Below are 24,881 nucleotides of genomic sequence, written 5' to 3'. Positions count from 1 at the left end.
AAATAGACCCCTGAGTCATTAGATCAGTCTAATGTGTATAGACATTGCCCTATTTTGTTTGCGACTAATTTTGCAGTTAAACTACATCTTTGTATTGTTTTTCATGCTTATTAAATATACCCGGCACTGCCTGGGATTAAATCTTCAAGTTATTAAGTTAAGCATCCCAGACCAATTGCCACGCCTGTGTGAAGTTTTCGTCCAAATCCATCCAGTGGAAGGCCCAGAACAGGCTCCCCGGATCAAAATTCTCCCTGCGTACACCAACGGGAGGTCTGACTGGGACCTCAACCCCCTAGTAATTCTTCTGGGATCTAATGTTATCAGTCTGTGATGTTTTCGTCCAACTCCATCCAGTGGAAGGCTCAGAACAGGCTCCCCAGGTCAAAGTTCTGCCCAGTGTACACCAACGGGAGGTCTGACCTGGACCGTAATCTTCTGAGAGTGCGGGCTTAATATATAATATATATATATTTTCTCTCTCTCTATCTCGGAGACTTGTTTAAGGTGATACAGCAAGACGTTTAATGGTCGTCATTGAAACGTCGATAACGTCCATTAAACCTCTTGCTGTACCACCTTAAACAAGTCTCCGAATGCCGCCTGTACTGCAAGATGCATATCTGTGGGAATCCAATAGGAGGCACCTGAGCAGGGCAATTTCAGCATCAATAGTGCCGGTTTACTGGTCCGTGATTTTTATATATATATATATATATATATATATATATATATATATATATTATATATTTTAGGGATGTGCAGGCTCGGATAGGTTCGAGTTTGCACGCCGAGTTCGGATCTTTCCCTCCAAAAAAACGGAACTCAGAAAGAGGCAAAACGTCATCTTGTATGGACAAACATCATCATTCCTGGAAAGTCCAGGAATGATGAGGTTTGTCCATACAAGATGACGTTTTGCCTCTTTCTGAGTTACGTTTTTTTGGAGGGAAAGATCCGAACCCGGCATGCAAACTCGAACCTATCCGAGCCTGCACATCCCAGGTCCATAAATATTGGGACATTGACAAAATTTTCATATTTTGGCCTCTATTCACCACCACAATGGCTTTGAAATGAAACAAACAAGATGTGCTTTAACTGCAGACTTTCAGATTTAATTTGAGGGTAATTACATCCAAATCGGGTGAACGGTGTAGGAATTACAACAGTTTCAATATCTGCCTCCCACTTTTTAAGGGGCCAAAAGTAATGGGACTATCAACTCAAAAGCTATTTCATGGACAGGTGTGGGTTATTCCCTCTTTATTTCATTATCAATTAAGCAGGTAAAAGGTCTGGAGTTGATTCTAGGTGTGACATTTGCATTTGGAATCAGTTGCTGTCAACTCTCAATATGAGATCCAAAGAGCTGTCACTATCAGTGAAGCAAGCCATCATTAGGCTGAAAAATCAAAACAAACCCATCAGAGAGATAGCAAAAACATTAGGTGTGGCCAAATCAACTGTGTTATGTTCTGGGTTGCTTGTGGACCCGGGGTGGTAGCAGGAGTGATCACAGAAGCAGATTTGAAAATAAAACTAGGATTTTTAATAAGTGCTTGAGTAGACATATAATGGCAGTAAACAAAAGTCCAGGAAAATATAAATGTGCACAAGAGTTCTGTGGTGGGAGCAAAAAGGTTAATGTCCAGGTAGAAACAATTAGAGCAGTCCAGGTGTGCAGGTAGTGAACTGAAAATAATCAAGCCAGGTTTGCAGATAGTGAACTGAAGCGCAGGATGTCAGCAGGCTCAGGCACTCAGGTATGGGCAAGGGTGATGGAGGTAGCGGGGTAGTCCAGTGGGAACTAGGAGCTGACAGGCAGACAGCGAATTCACAGGAACAGGAAAGCACAGAGAACTCCCTCTCAGCTAGGCTGAGATACACGTTGCACTGGCAAAGAAGGAAGGCACTGACCCTTCCTAAATACCCCATGCCGTGCTGTTACTGGCCGGAGGGAACATGTGACTCACCAGGATTGGCCAGCCTCATCACATGGCCAGAAGGCAAGATGGCGGCGCCCATGCCAAACGGAACGGAGACGCCGCCAGGCCTCACCAGCGCAGAGTGACAACAGGGCCACACAACAACGCGCGCAGCCAAAGCCCCCCGCCAGACACCAGCTCCGCCACCAGACAGCCCGCGCCACAACGACCTCACAGGTAACACCCGCCTAGCGCCATGCTGAAATACCCTGGCCGTGACAAACTGTTTGGAACATTCTTAAAAAGAAAGAACGCACCGGAGAGCTCAGCAACACCAAAAGACCCGGAAGACCACGGAAAACAACTGTGGTGGATGACAAAATAATTATTTCCCTGATGAAGAAAAACTCCTTCACAACAGTTGGCCAAATCAAGAACACTCTCCAGGAGGTAGATGTATATGTGTCAAAGTCAACAATCAAGAGAAGACTTCACAAGAGTGAATATAGAGGGTTCACCACAAGATGCAAACCATTGGTGAGGAAGACCAGATTAGAGTTTGCCAAACAACATCTAAAAAAGCCATTACAGTTCTGGAACAACATCCTATTGACAGATGAGACAAAGATCAACTTGTACCAGAGTGATGGGAAGAGAAGAGAAGGAAAGGAACTGCTCATGATCCAAAACGTACCACCTCATCAGTGAAGAATGGTGGTGGTAGTGTCATGGCGTGGGCATGTATGGCTGCCAATGGAACTGGTTCCCTTGTATTTATTGATGATGTGACTGCTGACAAAAGCAGCAGAATGAATTCTGAAGTGTTTCAGGCAATATTATATGCTCATATTCAGTTAAATACTTCAGAACTCATTGGACGGCGCTTCACAGTGCAGATGGACAATGACCCGAAGCATACTGCAAAAGCAACCAAGGAGTTTTTTAAGGCTAAAAAGTGGAATGTTATGCAATGGCCAAGTCAATCCCCTGACCTGAATCCGATTGAGCATGCATTTCACTTGATGAAGACAAAACTGAAGGGAAAATGCCCCAAGAACAAGCAGGAACTGAAGACATTTGCAGTAGAGGCCTCTCAGAGCATCACCAGGGATGAAACCCAGCGTCTGGTGATGTCTATGCGTTCCAGACTTCAGGCTGTAATTGCCTGCAAAGATTTGCAAAAAAGTATTAAAAAGTGAAAGTTAGATTTAGGATTGTTTAGTTTGTCCCATTACTTTTGGCCCCTTAAAAAGTGGGAGGCACATATAGAAACCGTTGTAATTCCTAGACTGTTCACCTGATTTGGATGTAATTACCCTCAAATTAAATCTGAAAGTTTGCAGTTAAATCACATCTTGTTTGTTTCATTTCAAAGCCATTGTGATGGTGAACAGAGGACAAAATATGAAAATTCTGTCAATGTCCCAATATTTATGGACCTGACTGTATATATCCAGAACCACATAAAATACATCGAAAAAGCCAGACCCCGCGTAGAATACACTGAGATAGCCGGATTCACATTAAATACATTTAAAAAGCCAGACCCATCTAAAAAGCCAGAAAGGGCTGGCTGGACTAAAGGGGGGGGGGGGTGAACACAGGGCAGGGCAGGCTTGCTGGACTAGGAGGGGGACAGGGAAGGCTGACTGGACTAGGGGGGAGGCGCAGGGCAGAGAGGGGGGAACAAGGCAGGAAGGGCTGGCTGGGCAGGGGAGACGCACAGGGCAGGGAGGGCTAGCTGGAACAGGTGGGGGAGCACAGGGCAAGGTCATGGACTACGTAGTACCTCTTTTGACATTTCTTCAGTTGACTATGCTGGCGCAGCCAGCATCAGCACCGACGGCTTTTCAAAATCAAAATGGAGAGAGGGGGTGCCCGGGTGGCACTGGAAACACTGTGATGCATCCACCGGCATTTCAAATATGGAGCTGGCCACGAGCCAATCAAAACTCGTGGACCGGCAGCCAATCAGGAGCAGCCACTGTGGCCACTCCTGATTGGCTGCCAGTTTGTAAGCTCTGGCTGGCTCGCAGCCGGCATTGTGACCATATCTGAATGCAGCAGGTGTTGTATCCATACTCCATGGCTTCCGATGTAGCTTTACAGCCACCCGGGCCCCCCTCTGTCTCTGCTCTCTCCGGGCCCGGGACTCGAGGCCTGGCAGTCCCCTCCTGATGGCGGCCCAGGAGGGGAGCACACCACATGCCCACAGTCTTTCATTATCTGGCCATTGGTCTTCAGTCAAAGTTGCTCCCATGGGCATATGACACAGTCATGTGTACAGGGGCATCTCACTACATCTACCAGCATTCAATCTCATTGCTGGTAGTTAGAGGGGAGTGGTGATAATTGCATCATAACTAGGGGAGGGAGTACTAACCACATGTCCTTCAAACAGCCTATACCCATCAAATATTCACTGAGTCCATAGCCAGGATAAAATCATATGACTCAGGGTAGCCATGGAAACTAACATTAACAGGAAACAAATGTATGTATATAGGTGAAATATATTCTTAGCAGAAAGAGCAGGTTGTATTCATAAAATAACTACAGCACCTGGTATTCCCTTGTGGTCTCCCATTCAAGTTCTAACTAGGCCCAACACTGCATAGCTTCCAAGATCAGATGAGTTTGGGCATGTCTAGTGTGGTGTCGCTGTAAATCTATTACATGCTGTATATTTTAAACACTTATTTGTAGTAAAGATTGTATTTGCTGCTGGTATAAATGGCAGAGAAAAAAAAAAATCCAAAACGTGCTCAATAGGCAATAAAATTCCCATGTTCTCTATCTCCCATGGTTGCAAATTCATTATCCATACATATTACATATTAGTTACCATGAACCTCTAAAATCACTACATTCAGTTCCACGGACTTGTTTAAACTCAATACTATTTATCCTAATGGGTGAAACATCCAATACATTGTTTCTTTACAAAGATTTTTTAAAGCGGACTCCCCCTCTTTTTGTAACTGGTATGTGTTCAACTCCTATTAATTTAAGGAAAGCAAGGATCCAACTGGACAACCTCCCGTTGGTTTCATCCCAATCGGTGCAGGGGTGTCCGAATGCATAACTGGACAAACAGACCAATGAATTTTATATATAAGATTTACGAAGCAAAAATGTTTACTTTGTTACATATGTGTATAAATACAGGGTATTTGCTTGTAATTATAAAGGTTATATTTGTAAATCTATACATTTCTCACACAGGTCCCCCCCGTCACCTCAATCCTGGCTGCCCCAAAGTCAGCAAGTATGAGTTAAAGGGACTTCAAAGCAAAATTGTATCATCTTTCTAAAAGGGCCTATCCCTTAGCAGATAAATCTGAAAGATGAACGATATATCGTTCAGTCGTTCAATTTATCTGTCATGGATAGGCCCTGAACGATGACAGATGCGCTCTCCTGCGGCCGACAAATTGCGTCTTTCATCTCTCCAACATATTGGTCAATTATCGCTTATCGCTGACAGATATTACAAATATCTGTCAGTTTCTAAGCGGTAAACGACGAACGATATTTTTAATGAAAATTAATAGAAACATAAAAAAAAATCCACTCCCAGAATGATGTCATGCAATATCGTTCGTCGTTTGCAAAAAATCTGTCACGTACATGAAATATATCTGTGACCGCAGCCCCAGGAATTTTCAAGGGATAAATCTTTTGTCTTTCATCGTAGAGAAAGATCTGCTAATGGACTCAACTTGAATGTCTTTGGCAACTCTTCAACATAATTGACTCCTTATAAACAAAAATTCTTAGATATATCAAGATATTTTAACCTACGTCAAGACCCTCTTCTAGGCAGATCCACTCCTCCCCAATCAGATTCCCAAAGACAGGTGAATATAAATCTTACAGATTATGTGTAGTTACGTCTGACCTAACAGAGCCTATATGATGGGTGGCATGCTATCAGTCCAAATTAACCAAATGGAAGAGACTACTTTTCTTTTGATAGGTCCATCTAGATTACACTAAGTAGCTCCTGCCATGGTATCCAATCAAAGATCCATGATAGAACATTTTCAGGACTCACCCCTATTAGCCAGAGTTCGGAAACTTGTTACTATACTATTCCCTCCCAGATCATGGTGCTTACATGAGAACTTCCTGCTTACTTCAGATTTCAATTTGCAACTGTCAAAAACACATTAATTCCAAGAAAAATAAAGATCAGTGGGTTTACCTCCATTAGTGAGATGCTATGTACAGAGAGCTGTACTAAGATGAGAGGTCATACAAATGTCTTCTCATCAGAAGCTAATTCCTTAATAACACAAATACAGACAATAAAATCAGTCAATAAACGTTTTCCACCTTAAGCCAACTCAGACCTTGTCTACACATTCTGATGCAGAAATATTACTGTAGGCATAGCTGACAAAAAGCTAAGTGACATATCAAGGTGAGAGCCCAAGTCTATATTAAATAAATATGTAAAGCAATCCCACTAACAGGGCTGATGGGTGGGACACATATCTGGGGGCCAGAAGTTTGGGCTTCTGAGCTTTTTGCTCAGCCCAAAGACACATGCTCCACCTTTCATTAATCTGACCTGAATTTATATAAAGCACAAAATAGTGAGCTGCCATGATGCCAATACTGTGGCCATCAGCTGTGTCCAGGTTTGAAATTGTTTTTAATGAATAAGGTATTTATTGGTGAGTGGCTTTACTCAAGTGAGACTAAAGTTCTGTGACAAACTTAGTTTAAAAATCTCTACAGACTTTACGGTTTGTCTCCTCATAGGTCAATATTACCATCATATATCTGCTGTATATACTGTTGAGTGTTATTTTATTTATTTTTTTTACACTTAAAACTGTGTTATAACAGCTGAATGTGTCCTGAGTTGGTGGTCTCTAATGTGTCACGAAGAATTACAATGGGGTGACCTAAAAAAAAAAAAAAAAAGCTGGATTCCAGAGGACTAGCTCTGCGCAATTAACCGAGCAACAGAGCCGGATTTAGACATTATTGGGCCCTGGGCAAGATACCAGTTTGGGGCCCCCGGCCATCAAACAATCCATAGCACTATATTTTTGTTCCCAGTTCATGCCCCTTACATTATTTGTTGCAGCAGTAGCGACGCTGGCGCCATGTTTCTCTACGTATGTGATCTCAGCTGAAGGAAGAAACATGCCCCGAAATGGCCATGACACACATCCTTACCCTAATCCTGACCCTAGCTCAACCACAACCACTAACCTAACCATAACCTCTAACCCATACCGCTTAACCAACGCCAATAACCTATTCCTAATATCCTAACCCAAACCCCTTACCCAAGCCCCTACAACAACCCTAATACCCTATCCATAATACCTTAACCCAAACCTCTAAACTAACCCTAATACCCAAACTGCTACACCAACCCTAATACACTATCTGTAAAATTAGCAGAGCCAGTTTATCAGTATCACATAACGCTGAACATATTGCATAACCATTCAAAGAGATAGTTGCAGTGACAGAGTGTACGATAAGTAAATAGAAAATACAGGCAAACAGCTAAACCAATTCCAATAAAGATCTAAAACACTGAGGAAGAAAAACAAGCAAAAGAGGTATAACTGGGCTCGACGAACAGGAATTACTGTTCTGCAACAGATAACAGATTAACGGTGGAGAAGCTCATGTAAACAATGAGCCACAAGTTTTAAAAAAACCATCACAATGACAGTGTAGACATATTACAGAGGTTCTTAATCTGTTAAAAATTAAGCATAAATGCAGTACATGGACAGTACAACAAAAAAACAGTCACAAATAATAGTTAAACAAATAGCAGTCTACTAAATGTAAGTAGCAATGTATATACAGTAATGCATGTACATACAGTACTTGGACAATAATGTAATACCGCTACACCAACCCTAATATCCCATCCCTAATACCCTAACCCGTAAACTAACCCTAATATCCTAACCCAAACCACTACACCAACCCTAATAACCCAACATAACCTAATACCCTAACCGAAACCCCTAAACTAACCATAACCCATAGCCCAAACCACTACACCAACCCTAATAGCCTATCTGTAATACCCTAGCCCAAACCCCTAAACTAACCCTAATAACCTAACCCTAGGTTAGATGTTATGACTAAATTACACAAGTTATGGCTCCTAATGCTGGGCATACACTATACAAATATCTGTCAGATATCTGTCCAATCTGGCTGGTTGGAATGAAAACCTGGTAATGTATGGGAGCAAATGACAGTCGATCATATGGTCTTAAACACTGGAAAACAGACAAAAAAAATATAGTTCAAATTGGTTACATTTGTGGGTTTTAACCAATTTGTCTGAATTACCATTTTTGTCTGTTTTCCAGTGTTTGTGAGCAAATGGACGATTGTCATTTGCTCCCATACATTACCAGGTTTTCATTCCAACCAGCCAGATTGGACACATACCTGACAGATAATTGTATAGTGTATGCCCAGCATTAGAAGAAGTCATACAGGCGTTTAAAGCAGCAGACAGCCCCTCCCCTCCCTTTTTTTTTGGTAGGTGGGGTGGACAGGACTGCCTTATATTACAAATACTATATTACAAGTACCTGGGGATGGACACAATAACAAAAAATAATTGGTAAATTAATCATCCTTATATAGTAATAAAATATATATTTTTGTTTACCTGGCTGCAGTACGTCTGCTGACTTCCTTGTCAACTCACCAGTCCTCCTATGATCCCCAGTCAGTGAGCCTTTCTCCGTCCCTCTGCTTCTCTCACTTCACTTACTGCCAGCACGCAGGTGCTGGGGCGGGCTGGGATTTGGCAGCGGCCCTCACCGATGCAGTGCAGACAGTGGGTCTCTGGGAGTGCCGCACTGAGGGGGCTGGTCCGCGTGACGTCATGACGGGCGCGTAGTGCACCTCTGGGAACATGTTTTTCAGAGGCACAGTAACTGAGCCCAGTGCCAGTATTAGCAATATTAATACTGGTCTGAGCCCGATTACTGACCTCTGTAAAACATTTACCTGTACAACTAGTCAGCCTTTGTGATGAACGGGCCTGTTTGTGGTGGGCCCAGCCACAGGCCCCTTGGGACCCGCTGGGCCCTAGGCAAGCGCCTAGGTTACATTGCGGTAAATCCGGCCCTGCAGAGCAAGGGGAGAAGAGTGTGCTTTCTCACTCTCTTCCCTGCTCCATGACAAGCTTTGACCATTCAGTAGAGCAAGGGGAGGATAGTGTACTTTCCCGCTCTCTTCCCTGCTCCAGGACAATCTCTGGCTAACCAGCAGAGCAAAGGGAGAATAGTGTGCCTTTCTGCTAACGTCTCTGCTCCAGGACAATCTCTGGCTAACCAGCAGAGCAAGGGGAGAATAGTGTGCCTTTCTGCTCTCCTCCCTGTTCCAGGACAATCTCTGGCCAACCAGCAGAGCAAGGGGAGAATAGTGTGCCTTTCTGCTAACTTCTCTGCTCCAGGACAATCTCTGGCTAACCAGCAGAGCAAGGGGAGAATAGTGTGCCTTTTTGCTCTCCTCCCTGTTCCAGGACAATCTCTGGCCAACCAGCAGAGCAAGGGGAGAATAGTGTGCCTTTCTGCTAACTTCTCTGCTCCAGGTCAATCTCTGGCTAACCAGCAGAGCAAGGGGAGAATAGTGTGCCTTTCTGCTAACGTCTCTGCTCCAGGACAATCTCTGGCCAACCAGCAGAGCAAGGGGAGAATAGTGTGCCTTTCTGCTAACATCTCTGCTCCAGGACAATCTCTGGCTAACCAGCAGAGCAAGGGGAGAATAGTGTGCCTTTCTGCTAACGTCTCTGCTCCAGGACAATCTCTGGCTAACCAGCAGAGCAAGGGGAGAATAGTGTGCCTTTCTGCTAACTTCTCTGCTCCAGGACAATCTCTGGCTAACCAGCAGAGCAAGGGGAGGATAGTGTGCCTTTCTGCTAACTTCTCTGCTCCAGGACAATCTCTGGACAAACAGCAGAGCAAGGGGAGAATAGTGTGCCTTTTTGCTAACTTCTCTGCTCCAGGACAATCTCTGGCTAACCAGCAGAGCAAGGGGAGAATAGTGTGCCTTTCTGCTAACGTCTCTGCTCCAGGACAATCTCTGGCTAACCAGCAGAGCAAGGGGAGAATAGTGTGCCTTTCTGCTAACGTCTCTGCTCCAGGACAATCTCTGGCTAACCAGCAGAGCAAGGGGAGAATAGTGTGCCTTTCTGCTGACTTCTCTGCTCCAGGACAATCTCTGGCTAACCAGCAGAGCAAGGGGAGAATAGTGTGCCTTTCTGCTAACGTCTCTGCTCCAGGACAATCTCTGGCTAACCAGCAGAGCAAGGGGAAAATAGTGTGCCTTTCTGCTAACTTCTCTGCTCCAGGACAATCTCTGGCTAACCAGCAGAGCAAGGGGAGAATAGTGTGCCTTTTTGCTAACTTCTCTGCTCCAGGACAATCTCTGGCTAACCAGCAGAGCAAGGGGAGGATAGTGTGCCTTTCTGCTAACTTCTCTGCTCCAGGACAATCTCTGGCCAAACAGCAGAGCAAGGGGAGAAGAGTGTGCCTTTCTGCTCTCCTCCCTGTTCCAGGACAATCTCTGGCCAACCAGCAGAGCAAGGGGAGAAGAGTGTGCCTTTCTGCTCTCCTCCCTGTTCCAGGACAATCTCTGGCCAACCAGCAGAGCAAGGGGAGAAGAGTGTGCCTTTCTGCTCTCCCCCCTGCTCCAGGACGAGCTCTGGCTAACCAGCAGAACAAGGGGAGAAGAGTGTGCTTTCTCGTTCTCCTCCCTGCTCTGGCTAAACACTTTACAAGCTCTGGCTAAACACTTTACTTTATGGACCTGACAAAACAAAGTCCTACCAGCCCCCTGGTTTCCTGCAGCATCAGAGAGGAGTCGGGAGCAGGCAACCACAGCAGTGTAGATGTCTCATCATCATAGAGTCTGTCATAGAGATGAGTCGTGAGCAGGCAGCAGCAGATGAACAGAAGACTAAAAGGAAATAAGGGGGAAAGAAGTCCTAAGGCAAGTAAACCAATGGTTAAAGAGAACATGGGGAAGAGGGGTGTTTGGTTTGTAAAGAACTGCTGGAAGTACGAGCTATAGGTAAAATAATGTTAATTTACAGTGCATCCGGAAAGTATTCACAGCGCGTAACTTTTTCCACATTTTGTTATGTTACAGCCTTATTTCAAAATGGAATAAATTCATTTTTGTCCTCAAAATTCTACACACAATACCCCATAATGACGTGTAAAAAGTTTTGAGATTTTTGCAAATTTAATAAATAAAAAAAAACACTAAGAAATCACATGTACATAAGTATTCATGGCCTTTGCCATGAAGCTCAAAATTTAGCTCAGGTGCATCATGTTTCCACTGATCATTCTTGATATGTTCCTACAGCTTAATTGGAGTCAACCTGTGGTAAATTCAGTTGATTGGACATGATTTTGCAAGGCATACACCTGTCTATATAAGGTCCCACACTTGACAGTGCAGAACACAAACCAAGAAATTGTCTGTAGACCTCAGAGACAGGATTGTCTGGAGGCACAAATCTGGGGAAGGGTACAGAAAAATATCTGCTGCTTTGAAGGTCCCAATGAGCACAGTGGCCTCCATCATCCGTAAATGGAGGAAGTTCCGAACCACCAGGACTCTTCCTAGAGTTGGCTGTCCATCTAAACTGAACGATCCAGGGAGAAGGGCCCTAGTCAGGGAGGTGACCAAGAACCCGATAGTCACTCTTGTCAGAGCTCCAGCATTCCTCTGTGGAGAGACGAGAACCTTCCAGAATGACAACCATCTCTGCAGCAATCCACCATCAGGCCTGTATGGTAGAGTGGCCAGACGGAAGCCACTCCTTAGTAAAAAGCACATGGCAGCCCGCCTGGAGTTTGCCAAAATGCACCTGAAGGACTCTCAGACCATGAGAGACAAAGATTGAACTCTTTGGCGTGAATGCCAGGCATTCTGTTTGGAGGAAACCAGGCACCACTCATCACCAGGCCAATACCATCCCTACAGTGAAGCATGGTGGTGGTATGCTGTGGGGATGTTTTTCACTGGCAGGAACTGGGAGACTAGTCAGGATAGAGGGAAAGATGAATGCAGCAATGTACAGAGACATCCTGGATGAAAACTTCTCCAGAGCGCTCTTGACCTGACTGGGGTGACGGTTAATCTTTCAGCAGTACACGACCCTAAGCACACAGCCAAGATATCAAAGGAGTGGCTTCAGGACAACTCTGTGAATGTTCTTGAGTGGCCCAGCCAGAGCCCAGACTTGAATCCAATTGAACATCTCTGGAGGGATCTGAAAATGGCTGTGCATCGACGCTTCCCATCCCACCTGATGGAGCTTGAGAGGTGCTGCAAAGAGGAATGGGCAAAACTACCCAAAGATAGGTGTGCCAAGCTTGTGGCATTATATTCAAAAAAGACTTGAGGCTGTAATTGCTGCCAAAAGTGCATCAACAAAGTATTGAGCAAAGGCTGTGAATACTTTATGTACATGTGATTTCTTAGGTTTTTTTTTTTTTTTAATTAAATTTGCAAAAATCTCAAAAAATTTTTACACATTGTCATTATGGGGTATTGTGTGTAGAATTTTGAGGAGAAAAATGAATTTATTCCATTTTGGAATAAGGCTGTAACATAACAAAATGTGGAAAAAGTGACTCGCTGTGAATACTTTCCGGATGCTCTATACATTTATATCTGTCAAATTTAGTGTCACTTATGTGGATGTCACTCTTCAGTTCGTCAGAGCAGAAAAAAGTTTGAGAGCCTCTGTACTAAACAAAAGTTAGCCAAATCCTTCTAATCAGGGACAGCATTTACCGGAGACCGGGGCATTTGCATTTTTTTGCTAAATGAAACAGTAAATAATATGTGATACAAATAGGAAAACAAAAAAATAAAGAATGGCATTATCATGTACCCTAAATCAATTCTATAATAACATTAATACTGATGGCTTTATTCAACATAGAAAGAGGATACTTGTGATCAAAGCTATACCACAGCCTGAACACCCAGGCACTTTCTTGTTTGGTGCGACTCGTTCCATTTGCATCTCCAGCATCCTACAAAAAGGTAAATTACACAATTTGTAAAAACTGCTCTCTAACATACGGATCCCCAATCAGAATGTAAAAAGTATTTTGAATGGACCTATGCATACTTGTTACAATTAAAGGAATTTTTGCATCATTGTAGAATTTCTTACGCATGGCTGGTGAATGCTACAGATAAATAAACAAGATGTAATTTGAGAATTCAAATAATATATCTTGAATTAAATAATAATTTAAAATCAATTTAAACAAAATGGTAATTTTCTTAAAATTCGACCAAATTTTATCTAATCCCTTAATATTTCTGCACTCTCATTCTTTCTGTAAAGTTAATGGTTAAAGAGATTTTCTATTTTAAATAATAAATGTACTTAGTCCCTTCTCATTGACAGTGGCATGAGTTCCTCCCCTGGTACAATCACCATTCGCTCAATAAAAAAACCAAGCTAAAAACAGTGAAAATTGGAGTCCCAATAAAGAACTATTATTGGGAACAGAATTAATAAAAATGAATAGTTAAAGGGAAAAACCTTCTAATGACCCATACATTTTAATACTACACTATAGTAAAATACTACATGCATTGAAATTGTTTAGGCGACTATATCCAATTAAAATCTACAGACAGTACTGCAATAAACACAAATAAAAAAAAAAAAACAAGCAAAATGCTCTAACGTAGTAAAACCACAACAATAATTACTGAAGGTATAGTTACTTACACTGTGTAGTACTTGAAAACTGTCATTATTTGGAGGTGGGTCTTGATCAGGATCTACACCAACCCTGGCACAGACATTAAAAAATGAGGTTCAATTAATTTAGAAAAAATATAATATACTATTTGGCAAGTGTGATAAAAGTTATAAGAGTTTAATTAACTGGATTCATGCTGAGCAATTGTATAAAAAAGTTGTACAAGTAAAGCCATCCATGTACTAGCGCAGAAGATTACATTGTGTTTGTGTTATTAGTCTTGAAAATCCACACGAGTGTAAACGGACAAGCCATTAGTAAAACATATTAGGGAGCTGCTTGCTTTCTTTTTCTAGAGATGCCTAGACTAGACCTGATGGGGCTTACAGGTAACCTCCAATCGAACACAAATCCCAAAGAAACTATAGCTGCTGGGTCACCACTTAATGAACTGCAGAAGCTTTCGCTGACCCCTCTGCAACAGTACTATACATGCAAAGTTGTATGCGGTTTTACTACCTTTGTGAAATTGCACGTTTTACCTCTATAAAAAAAAGGTACAAACTTAAAAATAACAAATTCTGCACCTTTAAATGAATCATTAGACTGTATAAAGACAATGAATGTTATACAGTCAGGTGCATAAATATTGGGATTGACAGAATTTTCATATTTTGGCCTCTATTCACCACCACAATGGCTTTGAAATGAAACAAACAAGATGTGCTTTAACTGCAGACTTTCAGATTTAATTTGAGGGTAATTACATCCAAATCAGGTGAATGGTGTAGGAATTACAACGGTTTCTATATGTGCCTCCTACTTTTTAAGGGGCCAAAAGTAATGGGACTATCAACTCAAAATCTATTTCATGGACAGGGGTGGGCTATTCCCTCATTATTTCATTATCAATTAAGCAGGTAAAAGGTCTGGAGTTGATTCTAGGTGTGACATTTGCATTTGGAATCAGTTGCTGTCGACTCTCAATATGAGATCCAAAGAGCTGTCACTATCAGTGAAGCAAGCCATCATTAGGCTGAAAAATCAAACCAAACCCATCAGAGAGATAGCAAAAACATTAGGTGTGTCCAAATCAACTGTTTGGAACATTCTTAAAAAGAAAGAACGCACCGGAGAGCTCAGCAACACCAAAAGACCCGGAAGACCACGGAAAACAACTGTGGTGGATGACAGAAGAATTATTTCCCTGGTGAAGAAAAACCCCTTCACAACAGTTGGCCAAATCAAGAATACTCTCCAGGAGGTAGGTGTATATGTGTCAAAGTCAACTATCAAGAGAAGACTTCACAAGAGTGAATATAGAGGGTTCACCACAAGATGTAAACCATTGGTGAGGAAGACCAGATTAGAGTTTGCCAAACAACATCTAAAAAAGCCATTACAGTTCTGGAACAACATCCTATGGACAGATGAGACAAAGATCAACTTGTACCAGAGTGATGGGAAGAGAAGAGTATGGAGAAGGAACTGCTCATGATCCAAAACATACCACCTCATCAGTGAAGCATGGTGGTGGTAGTGTCATGGCGTGGGCATGTATGGCTGCCAATGGAACTGGTTCCCTTGTATTTATTGATGATGTGACTGCTGACAAAAGCAGCAGAATGAATTCTGAAGTGTTTCGGGTAATATTATATGCTCATATTCAGTCAAATGCTTCAGAACTCATTGGACGGCGCTTCACAGTGCAGATGGACAATGACCTGAAGCATACTGCAAAAGCAACCAAAGAGTTTTTTTAAGGCTAAAAAGTGGAATGTTATGCAATGGCCAAGTCAATCCCCTGACCTGAATCTGATTGAGCATGCATTTCACTTGATGAAGACGAAACTGAAGGGAAAATGCCTCAAGAACAAGCAGGAACTGAAGACATTTGCAGTAGAGGCCTGGCAGAGCATCACCAGGGATGAAACCCAGCGTCTGGTGATGTCTATGCGTTCCAGACTTCAGGCTGTAATTGCCTGCAAAGGATTTGCTACAAAGTATTAAGTACACCGTTCACCTGATTTGGATGTAATTACCCTCAAAATAAATCTGAAAGTCTGCAGTTAAAGCACATCTTGTTTGTTTCATTTCAAAGCCATTGTGGTGGTGAATAGAGGCCAAAATATGAAAATTCTGTCAATGTCCCAATATTTATGCACCTGACTGTATGTGTTCCAGATCACCCCCACAGATTTTCAATAAAGATCAAAGTATGGGGATAGTGAGATAATTTTTAAAACCCAATTAATTAGTTCTCGTACGTACTTTACGGTTGATTTGGAAGTATTTTTTTTCCGAAATATTCAACATCTCTTCCAGCTTCAATTTCTTCACACTGAGACATTAGCTCAGAGGCAGATTTAGGGGTCAGGTCACCCCTAGGCACAACATTAATAACTGCCCACCCCTCTATTCACAACTGCCCTCAGTGTTCACGGTCACCGGCAGTTAAGCATAGTTGCAGAGCCACCCAGCAGATCTGCATAGACATCATGATAATGTCACAGCTGTCCACTTTATTATGGTGGGGTCCCGAAGCTGAAGCCTCCAGACAGATAGCATATAGGCAGGTAGCTGAAACCTCTCCTGTACACAAATCGCCACCCACGACCTGTTCCCCCTCTTCCCACTTTTGATACATAAAAAAGAACCAGCGCCTCTGATGAAGAGAGGGCAGCCTGCTGTGCACCCCCCTCACCCCCAGACACATGCCTAGTGGGAAATCCACCATTGCATTAGCTTCTATTTTGTTGACAGATGAATCCACTCTTCCTTCCGTCCAGACAATATTTACCATTACACTGGTTGCCGCCAACCCAATAGCAGATTAGATCCACTGCCAGGCTTTGTCGCAGCAGTCCAAGGGGTTCTGGCTATCTACATATTTTGTATACTTTAAAGATTGACTTTTGTGATGAGGCCATAGAAAAGGTCCCCCTTCTGGCAACTTTTTCATGGAAATATTTTTTGTTTAAGCAACGAGGTGCTGTATAGCATACTTATTGACCACCTAGATCTTTCTGCAGGTCCATTTTGGTGAAATAAGGGTTCTGCTCTGCAAATCTAACAAGTCAAAGAAGAGTACTATAACATTTTGGATTTTCCAGATCTTGCCTGGATTTCCACAGCTTCTGCCTAACTTCTATTATTGGTAGGTAGGGTGTGTGCAAAGGTGCTCCGCTGCTATCCCATTGCTGCTCTCGCTGCCCCCAGTTTACCAAGGCCACCGCTATCCAGCCAGAATGAATATGCAGTTGTTCACATGATGATCGCACTACATGAATCATTTGCAGGAGGCTCATCCTGGCAGCTTCCCTCTGTTTGGTTGCCTGTTCTTTTTTTTTAACCATGAAGTTCTGTGGCATGGCACCGGTTATAGCTGCTGCTATCTGCGGCCCTGACTCCAGCTGCTTTTCCGGTCTGACTTTGTCACGGTCTAAATTCTAATCAGTTTCTCGGCCTGCATGCATGCCTTGACTCTTGGCTTTGTGTTCCATAAACTGGTCTTCAAAATTCCTCTGGCTTTCTGTACATCTAGACCACTATAGTGGGAATCTGCCGATCTCTCAATACTTGGTCCCCTATAAAATATCTTCTTTTTGTACCATAGGCTCCAGGAAGGATACAATTCTACTACTTTGTGCCTTAGCCCTGGGGCAACAGTGTACTGGTGATCATATTGTGCTCTATGGAAAAAGGGACTGCTAGCGATGAACACCACAATTAGCTTGTTCAAGGAAGCTTATCCTAGTTTGGATCCTTGGTCTCACAATTGTAATGGTGTTCTGACCATGAAAATACCAAGTTAGAAATTTAGATATGTTTTTATATACTGCTTTGTAACAGTCGATCTTTATTTTCAAGTACTCAGTCACTTGCTTAAAAGATAACATGGTTCTTGAAAGTAGGCACAACAGGGATCCGGTCATAATACCAACAGTCGGGATGCCAGTGCTTAGAATGCCAGCGCCGGAATGCAGACATCTGTCAGAATTCCAGCATCCCGACATTAAGTACTGGGGTTAGTGATAGGTACTAGGGGGAGGGTTAGGCACTAAGGGGCTAGGGTTAGGTTTAGGGTGCGGGGAGGAGGCTAGGTTTAGGCACTAAAGGGGAGGTTAGGTTAGGCAGCGGGATGGAGGGTTAGGGAGAGGGGGAGGGTTAGGATACTAACAGACAGGTGTCAGTAACCAAACCCTTTCGGGATGCAGACATCGGGATTATGATTGCCGGCATCCCGTACCCAACCCGGCACAAGAACCGGAACATTTGCAAAGATCCCAGTATTTAGTTAACTCTGGAATGGCTATCAATTGGTTTAATATACGGCAGAATAATAATAATTAGTTTAATTCAGCAAATAAATAGTAATTGTGCATTAAACTATGCAGACATGTTTAAGCTTGTACCCTGCAGAGGTTGTATTTTCACTTAGATCAGTGAACCTGTAAGTTGACCAAACAATTGCATACAACTGGGTAATATATACACAATATTTATATGTTCTTATTAGGTCGGTTAGGGCTTTTTATTAAATACACCATAACAGCTGATATATAATGACTGGGCTATTGTGACTTACTGAAAAGTGTTAGAGCTTATAATTTATTTCTTTATTGGAACCAGTCTACCACTAAAAACTTATTTTCTATTTGACAAGATAAATACAAATGTGTATTTTGAATAGTATTGATGTCATGTTATGACTATACATAATCATCATTTAAATTTATTTAAAAATGAATCTGTTGAAAGAGGAGCTCTTTAGCTTTATAAGGTATGTTCTACTGCTTATATGTTTGTAAGTGATGACAACCTATGGTCCTCTGAAGAGCAGACACTGAGTTAGCCTATCACAATGTATACATTATTTGAATGCAAGGAACATTTTATTTTATACATTTTCTGGAAGGAAGCTGTGCCTCCATATTGGCTGAGAAGGAAGGCCCACTGGGACCAGTAATGGACTCACATTTCCTGTCCTCAATAATAACTGGAACAGTACTTTGGAGAACACTGTATTCTTTGATGAGGAAGCATCTCTTCTACTACCGGTATTTGTGCATATTTACATAGGAAGTGGTTAATATAAATGTATTTACTCCACAATTCTCCCCCTTGCTTATTACTACAGAACTGCTCCTATTTGTGCTATGAAGCACTGAGGCTGCACTGTGCACAGGAATATTTCTTCTTGGGTTACCAGATATAACTGACTGGCCAAATTTAATACCTCTAGTCTACTATACTTACAATTCTAACATTATCTATATTGTTTATTAATATTTGATACAGAAAATGGAACAAACAAATAATTTACACATATATATTATTTAATTGCTGTGTGAAGTAAAAGGATGTATGGTTTATATACACAGAGTACTTATGTCTTACACCAGGCTGGTCATTGGTACTGGCCTCTGTAAGTATGTATGTAAGATACATTTACAATCTAATTTTACTTTAATAAAAGATAAATAACCAGTTAACATGCCCTATTATTTAAGTTATTCCTATATGAAATAAAACCCTGCAATACACTGAATTATTTTCTCACATTCAGGTATACATCGTATCTCCTTACAATTTACGCATGGAACAAAGATTGCCAGCAGTAGCATCAGGACGTGCTTGTCACTTCCAGATAGGTCATACACGAGAAAGGTAATTTGTTATTTTATTTTGATCAGGGAGTGTATGGAATTTGTCTATTCTCCTCAGATGGCAGCTGCAGAATGACACAGTCCATTTGAATCTGTCTTTACTTCCATTTGAAACCAACGGCTAAGACACTATGAAAACAAGCGAGCCTTGATCTCACTACAGAGCGAGCATTGTTGGGCTATCAGAGAGAAGTTTATGTGATCTGAAGGGCATGTCATGGGCCTCCAGCCAATGTTGGAACAGCCAAGCTCAATTAGTTGATGTTTACCGAGAGCATCTAGCTAGAAAATGTCACCAGTGTCTGCTATTCACGTTGTACTTGCTTTAGTAACAGGGACGACTGTTGGTGACCTGGTTCTACTGTAGTTTTAAGTTAGGACATTTAAAAGAAGCAAACTTTAATCAAAATATTAGTAGTTTATATATAAACATGTTGAAATGTGCGAAATTCATGCAAGAGAGTGAACAATTACAAAGAAATGCTTACAGGTCATAGGAAAGGCTGATTAGTGGCAAGTGTTCTGCAGCTTCTACAGTGTATATTATTATATTAATGAACATTCCAGGTCTGAGAATGAGCAGTGCATAGCTAGCTGGGAGTCAGCAAGAATTTGGTGGTCCAATTCATTGCAAGGTAAAACATGTTATTAAAACTACAGCTAGCAAGTTACAAATGACAAGTAAAGCAACAAGTGCACAGGAAGGCAAAGGTCATACAAGGTGTATGCTAAATAGATTGACAGACATGGAGCAGGTGAAAAGTTCCCAAATTTTATACCCCTAGGAGTGGAGTGTTCATTTTACACAGCAGAAACCAATCACCTGAAATACTGCCAACGACCAATGGTCAGATTCTCCAACGATGGGGCATGGTCACCAACTCTGGTATAGCACAAGAATGAAATGAAAATGACATTTGTGGAATGGGTGACAAACTAGTTAATTGATTGGAGTGACAGTTTAGAGCAGTATTTCCTAAATCCAGTACACATACCCCCAACAGTTCATGGTTTCAGGATGTCGTGGAAACGGTAGGATAATTACTGGACCAGCCAAGCAGACTTAGCTACCTGTGCAGGATTAAAGAATTCCTGAAAACATGAACTGTTCACACTGCATGAGGACCGGATTTGGAAAACAATGGGTTAGAGGACAAAAAAAGAAATAAAAATGCAGGCTTATTACATGTATTTCCATGTTTTAAATGCCAGTTCTTGTGAAGACATAAAAGCATCCATATTAACTTCCTTACTTATGTGGGAAGTGCTGAATGGATGTCTGCACAAACATTTATGGTAGGCTTAAACTAAATAGCATTGCTAAACTTGAAATACTTTCCTTGTTTCCAATGTTTCTGTTTGTTTGTGTCTCTGCTATTTGATTTCAGCTCTCGGAGAACAACACTTACAGCGACAGTTACATCATAACATCTGCTAACAACCTGACCGCATGGATTGGTTATTTATTTATAAAGCCCTGACATTTTATGCAACACTGTATTGTGAGGGGATTAGGATACAAATTACATATACAATGACAAGACACAGAAGGTAAAGATGGCTCTGCCCAGATGGGCTTACACGTTAAGATGTGTGGGGCACAAGGATGCCAACTAGCAACTGTAGCTGCTAGTGGCAAAAATGTGTGTGGCTACTGCAACCTTAAAGCACTATTAGACACCAATATTGGTACATGTTTTGTGTCACTACCATGGTGTGGTGTGGAATGGCTGGAATAAGAAGAGACAATGGAAGGTGGATTTGTAGATACTGCAGAGATATGTGCATGGCAGGAGAAAGATCACTAGATAGGTCTCTTGAAATCATCTAAACTCTGCCCATATGAAAATATGACTGTCAATCACATTCCAGGACCTATAATGGAAACAAAGATGTGGGGAAGCCTTTGAAATGTTTCCACTTAGAATATAAATTACTTAGGACATCCTTTAGGGCTACCTATAAACAGATAAATAATTACACCTGCAGACTCTCTTTACCAGGTTTAAGGGAGGTTAAATATCCTATTTCTGTGTCCATCTTTCTTTTGTGCAGATTCAATTAGCATTTTTGTGCACATTAATTTGGATAGATCCTGTTCATACCATAACAGGGTGCAAGCAGAATCTGCCTTCAGATGTTATAGCGCAGAAGCCGCCGGGATCTGCTCCAGCAGCTTCTGAGACCAATTGAAGAGATGACTTTCACACACTTAGCCAGGGCCATAGAGAGCCAGAATGGGCCCAGGAACAGGAGGGGGGTGTGGCCAAATAGCAAAGGCATGACCATGTCCCCTGCAAAAATATATATGCAGGGCAGATCCAGGGTGGGGGGGAGACCTGGGCACCTGTCTGGCCAATGCCAACAGTCCCAGACAATTAGTAGGCAACCACTGCACAAAGCATGAGCTTCAAAAGGAAAGTGTGGCTTCAGGGCAGCCAAGCAGAAGTTCCGGTACAAAATTTGTGACAAGCCATACACCGAGAACAAAAGGGATCTAAAAAAAACAAAACAGAAGTTCGATTTTTTTTAATATCCCCAGAGAAGTTAAGGTCTCTCTTGAGAAGTCATTCTCCTTTAAATGGCATAATCAGAAGCTTAAATATCTTGGTGTTTTCCTAACCTCACTGACATGATCTTCTTTACCAAGCTATCTTCCCTCGCCTCCTTACCTAAATTAAATCTGACCTAAATCAGTGGCCGTGGCAAAATCGGTAAAATTTACTCCCTCAGCTCCTATACTTTTTTCAAACCCTTCCGATCTATGTACCCCTCACGTATTTTACTTCCTACAGCTTTACACTTCTTACTTTATCTGGATGAGTAGGTGTCCTCATGTAAGGCTTAACATTCTCCAATGCTCCTCTCATGAAGGGAGGCTGCGTATACCTGAAATTAGGAGTTATTATGTGGCCGTACAGCTTGCCCACTGTATATTCTGGTGTAGCCCTGGGACTAATAGGATTTAACTAATGATTGTGGCGGACGCCGTGGGATTGTCTTCGCTCTCGTTCCTCTTCTGGCTCCCTCTGACATGTCACCCCAAACCTGCTACTCATCACCCTATTGTAGCCCATTCCTTAACTCTTTGGGATATTGCCAATAGCAAATACTTATGGTCACCCCATCTCTGAGCTATTATGCCAATCTTCCATACCTGGATTTTCCTCCAGGCAGGTGGTCTGCAGGCGCTTTAATTTTCTGGAACATTCGTGTAATTAGATACTTAAATGATCTCGTTTGCCGATAATCAAATCTAAATTTGCTATCCTTACTAAAAGCTTCCATCAGTTCCTTCAATTCAGACACTTTTCACGCCACGGTTAAAAACCGTCTCTCACACAGATCCCTTACAACAACTGAAGCACTCTGTCTCAGAAGTTCTTCCACAAAAGGCTACATATCCACCCTATATTCAGAATTGACCGTCTCCCCTGCATCACTACAGGAGTCCTATGAACTGGTGCGGGAAGTTGAGCTGGGAAATTCTTTAGAGGATGATGACTTGGGTGAGATTCGGTAGAATGCGGCCTCTAGGTCCATATGTGTTAAAATAAAAGAAAATGTGCACAAATTACTCAGATGTTACTATGTGCCCTCTCACTTACAAAAAATGTATCCCAATACATTAAATGCTTGCTGGCGAGGTTGTACCTCTGAAGACACCTTCTTGCACATCTAGTGGAGCTGCACTAAACTCTCTGGTGCAGCATCACTGACTTGATTTCAACAGTCCTCCAAAGCACCCTCCCGCAGACCACTAAGTATTTTCTCCTCCCCATAGGTCTCCCCAAGGCTTCATGCCATCAAAATAAATTATTTAGACATGGTTTCAGCCACCACATGCCAATTGTCAGCTGATCGGTAGAAGCCTGACCCCCCCTCATCGCTTCAGATGGTAATATCCAGAATACGGAATGTATCATATGGAATTTATTACTAGCATTCTTAATTCCTAAAAATCCTTTGATAAAGTTTGGAAGCCATGGCTATGAATGCACGGCTCTCACTCTCCATTTGACTAGCACCTTGAGACTTGAGAAACCCTGGTTAAGACCCTCAGATTCTTCCATCAGATATCCCCTACTTTCTTTCCCTTCTTTCTGTCCTCTTGCCATCTCTTCTGTCCCTTCTGCCATACTGTTTATACTACTTCCCTTTCCTCCGATCATTAAAAATAGGTAATTTTATTGGATATTGTTTTACCTTATCCAGCATTTCATTGCATTTCTCCAGTTATTACTATGCTGTTTGGTAACAGTCAGGGAGATACATAGACTAGCTCCCAGACATTTTGCACCACTTTTCTATCTGCTGTCCGCATGCCAGATATAGACTGCAAGGTCTAGCATGCAGTCGAGTAGATGCAGGTCTGCTGAAGTGACATGTTTTGGAATAACCTTCCAAGGAGCCCCAGTGCAGATTAATGGGGGACGGATTTCCTTCTTGTACAACTTCAGTTTTTTTCCCCTTCATCTGTCAGCTATACCATTACTGCAGTCTGCCCATCCATCATACAACACTATATATAACGTCACATCTGCCAGCATTCCGATGTAATGGTGCGCCAGCCAATCAGCTCCTAACTGTCATCTGTTTGAAAAATGACAGTTGGGAGCGGATTGGCTTGAGCACCATTTATTATATTGCAACGAGGTTTTAACACTGATTGCGTACGATAAAACTTGTTGTATAAATGTGCCTCTATGTGCTGTTTTGAGATTTGTGTTTCCAAAACATTTTATGATGCACAGGATGTCAGAACTACAGAAGACTTCCAGACAATGACTCAGATGATAGCTGCAATTGTGTATAAACCTGATCACTGACAAGAGGAAGGACAGACTGCAATAACACCACAGCAGATATATGAAGATATATAGTGCTGATAATATAATGTGTGAGCTGAGGAAGGAAGTGCCCATCAGCCCGCACAGCTGTTTTAAGGAACTTGTGCCATATGACCAGTGATTTCCTCTATAGATAAGTTACTGCTGTGCAGCCAATACAAAACCATCTTATACAGCATAAATAATGTATGTGCGGCAGATTTGTATAAACCTGTACATGCAAAAACTGGATTATATTCTCTGATCATGCCTTTTCTTCAAAATGCTCTTTTCAACACACAGCCTCTATATGTAGGAGCTCCCCCTCTGCCCTTATGGCAGTGAGTAACTTTCCAAGCTGTCTGTAAATAAGAGAACGGATATACATACATGGGAAATTTAGGCTACCATAGAGTACTAGGAATCGGAGATATGCAGTTTGCTTCTTCAATGTGATGTGCCCAAGCAAACCAAAGGAGAAAAGAACAGTCATATATTATATTATATTATATATATATATATATATATATATATATAAAACATAAAAGCAAGTGTGTGTGGATAATATGTCTCCCAAACTAATGGGTAGATTTACTAAAGTGAGAGTTTTTAGAAGAGATGTTGCCCATAGCAGATTCTAGCTAATATCTTCTAGAAGGTACAGGTTAAATGTTGTCTGATTGGTTACTATGGGCAACATCT

The 24,881-nt window shown here is 42.0% G+C and overlaps 1 protein-coding gene across 2 annotated transcripts in view; it reads right to left on the bottom strand.

The window, feature by feature from the left end:
• SLC9A7 (solute carrier family 9 member A7) overlaps window positions 1–24,881 on the bottom strand; it is a 136,470-nt gene that overhangs the window by 9,729 nt on the left and 101,860 nt on the right. The window contains exons 13-15 of one of the 2 annotated variants that reach the window (XM_088458795.1): window positions 20,174–20,233; window positions 13,708–13,771; window positions 12,912–12,994 (exon numbers count right to left, since the gene is read on the bottom strand). In XM_088458795.1, coding sequence (XP_088314921.1) covers window positions 12,912–12,994; window positions 13,708–13,771; window positions 20,174–20,233 — 207 coding nt within the window. The remainder of the gene's footprint in view (window positions 1–12,911; window positions 12,995–13,707; window positions 13,772–20,173; window positions 20,234–24,881) is intronic. The other variant, XM_088458800.1, reaches the window with a different exon arrangement.

This window comes from Taudactylus pleione, unplaced genomic scaffold (assembly GCF_031769625.1).
Source record: "Taudactylus pleione unplaced genomic scaffold, aTauple2 ptg000041l, whole genome shotgun sequence".
In the NCBI taxonomy this organism is placed as follows: Eukaryota; Metazoa; Chordata; class Amphibia; order Anura; family Myobatrachidae; genus Taudactylus; species Taudactylus pleione.
The sequence above is the reverse complement of the archived record's forward strand: the minus strand, read 5'-3'. Positions and strand labels throughout refer to the sequence as shown.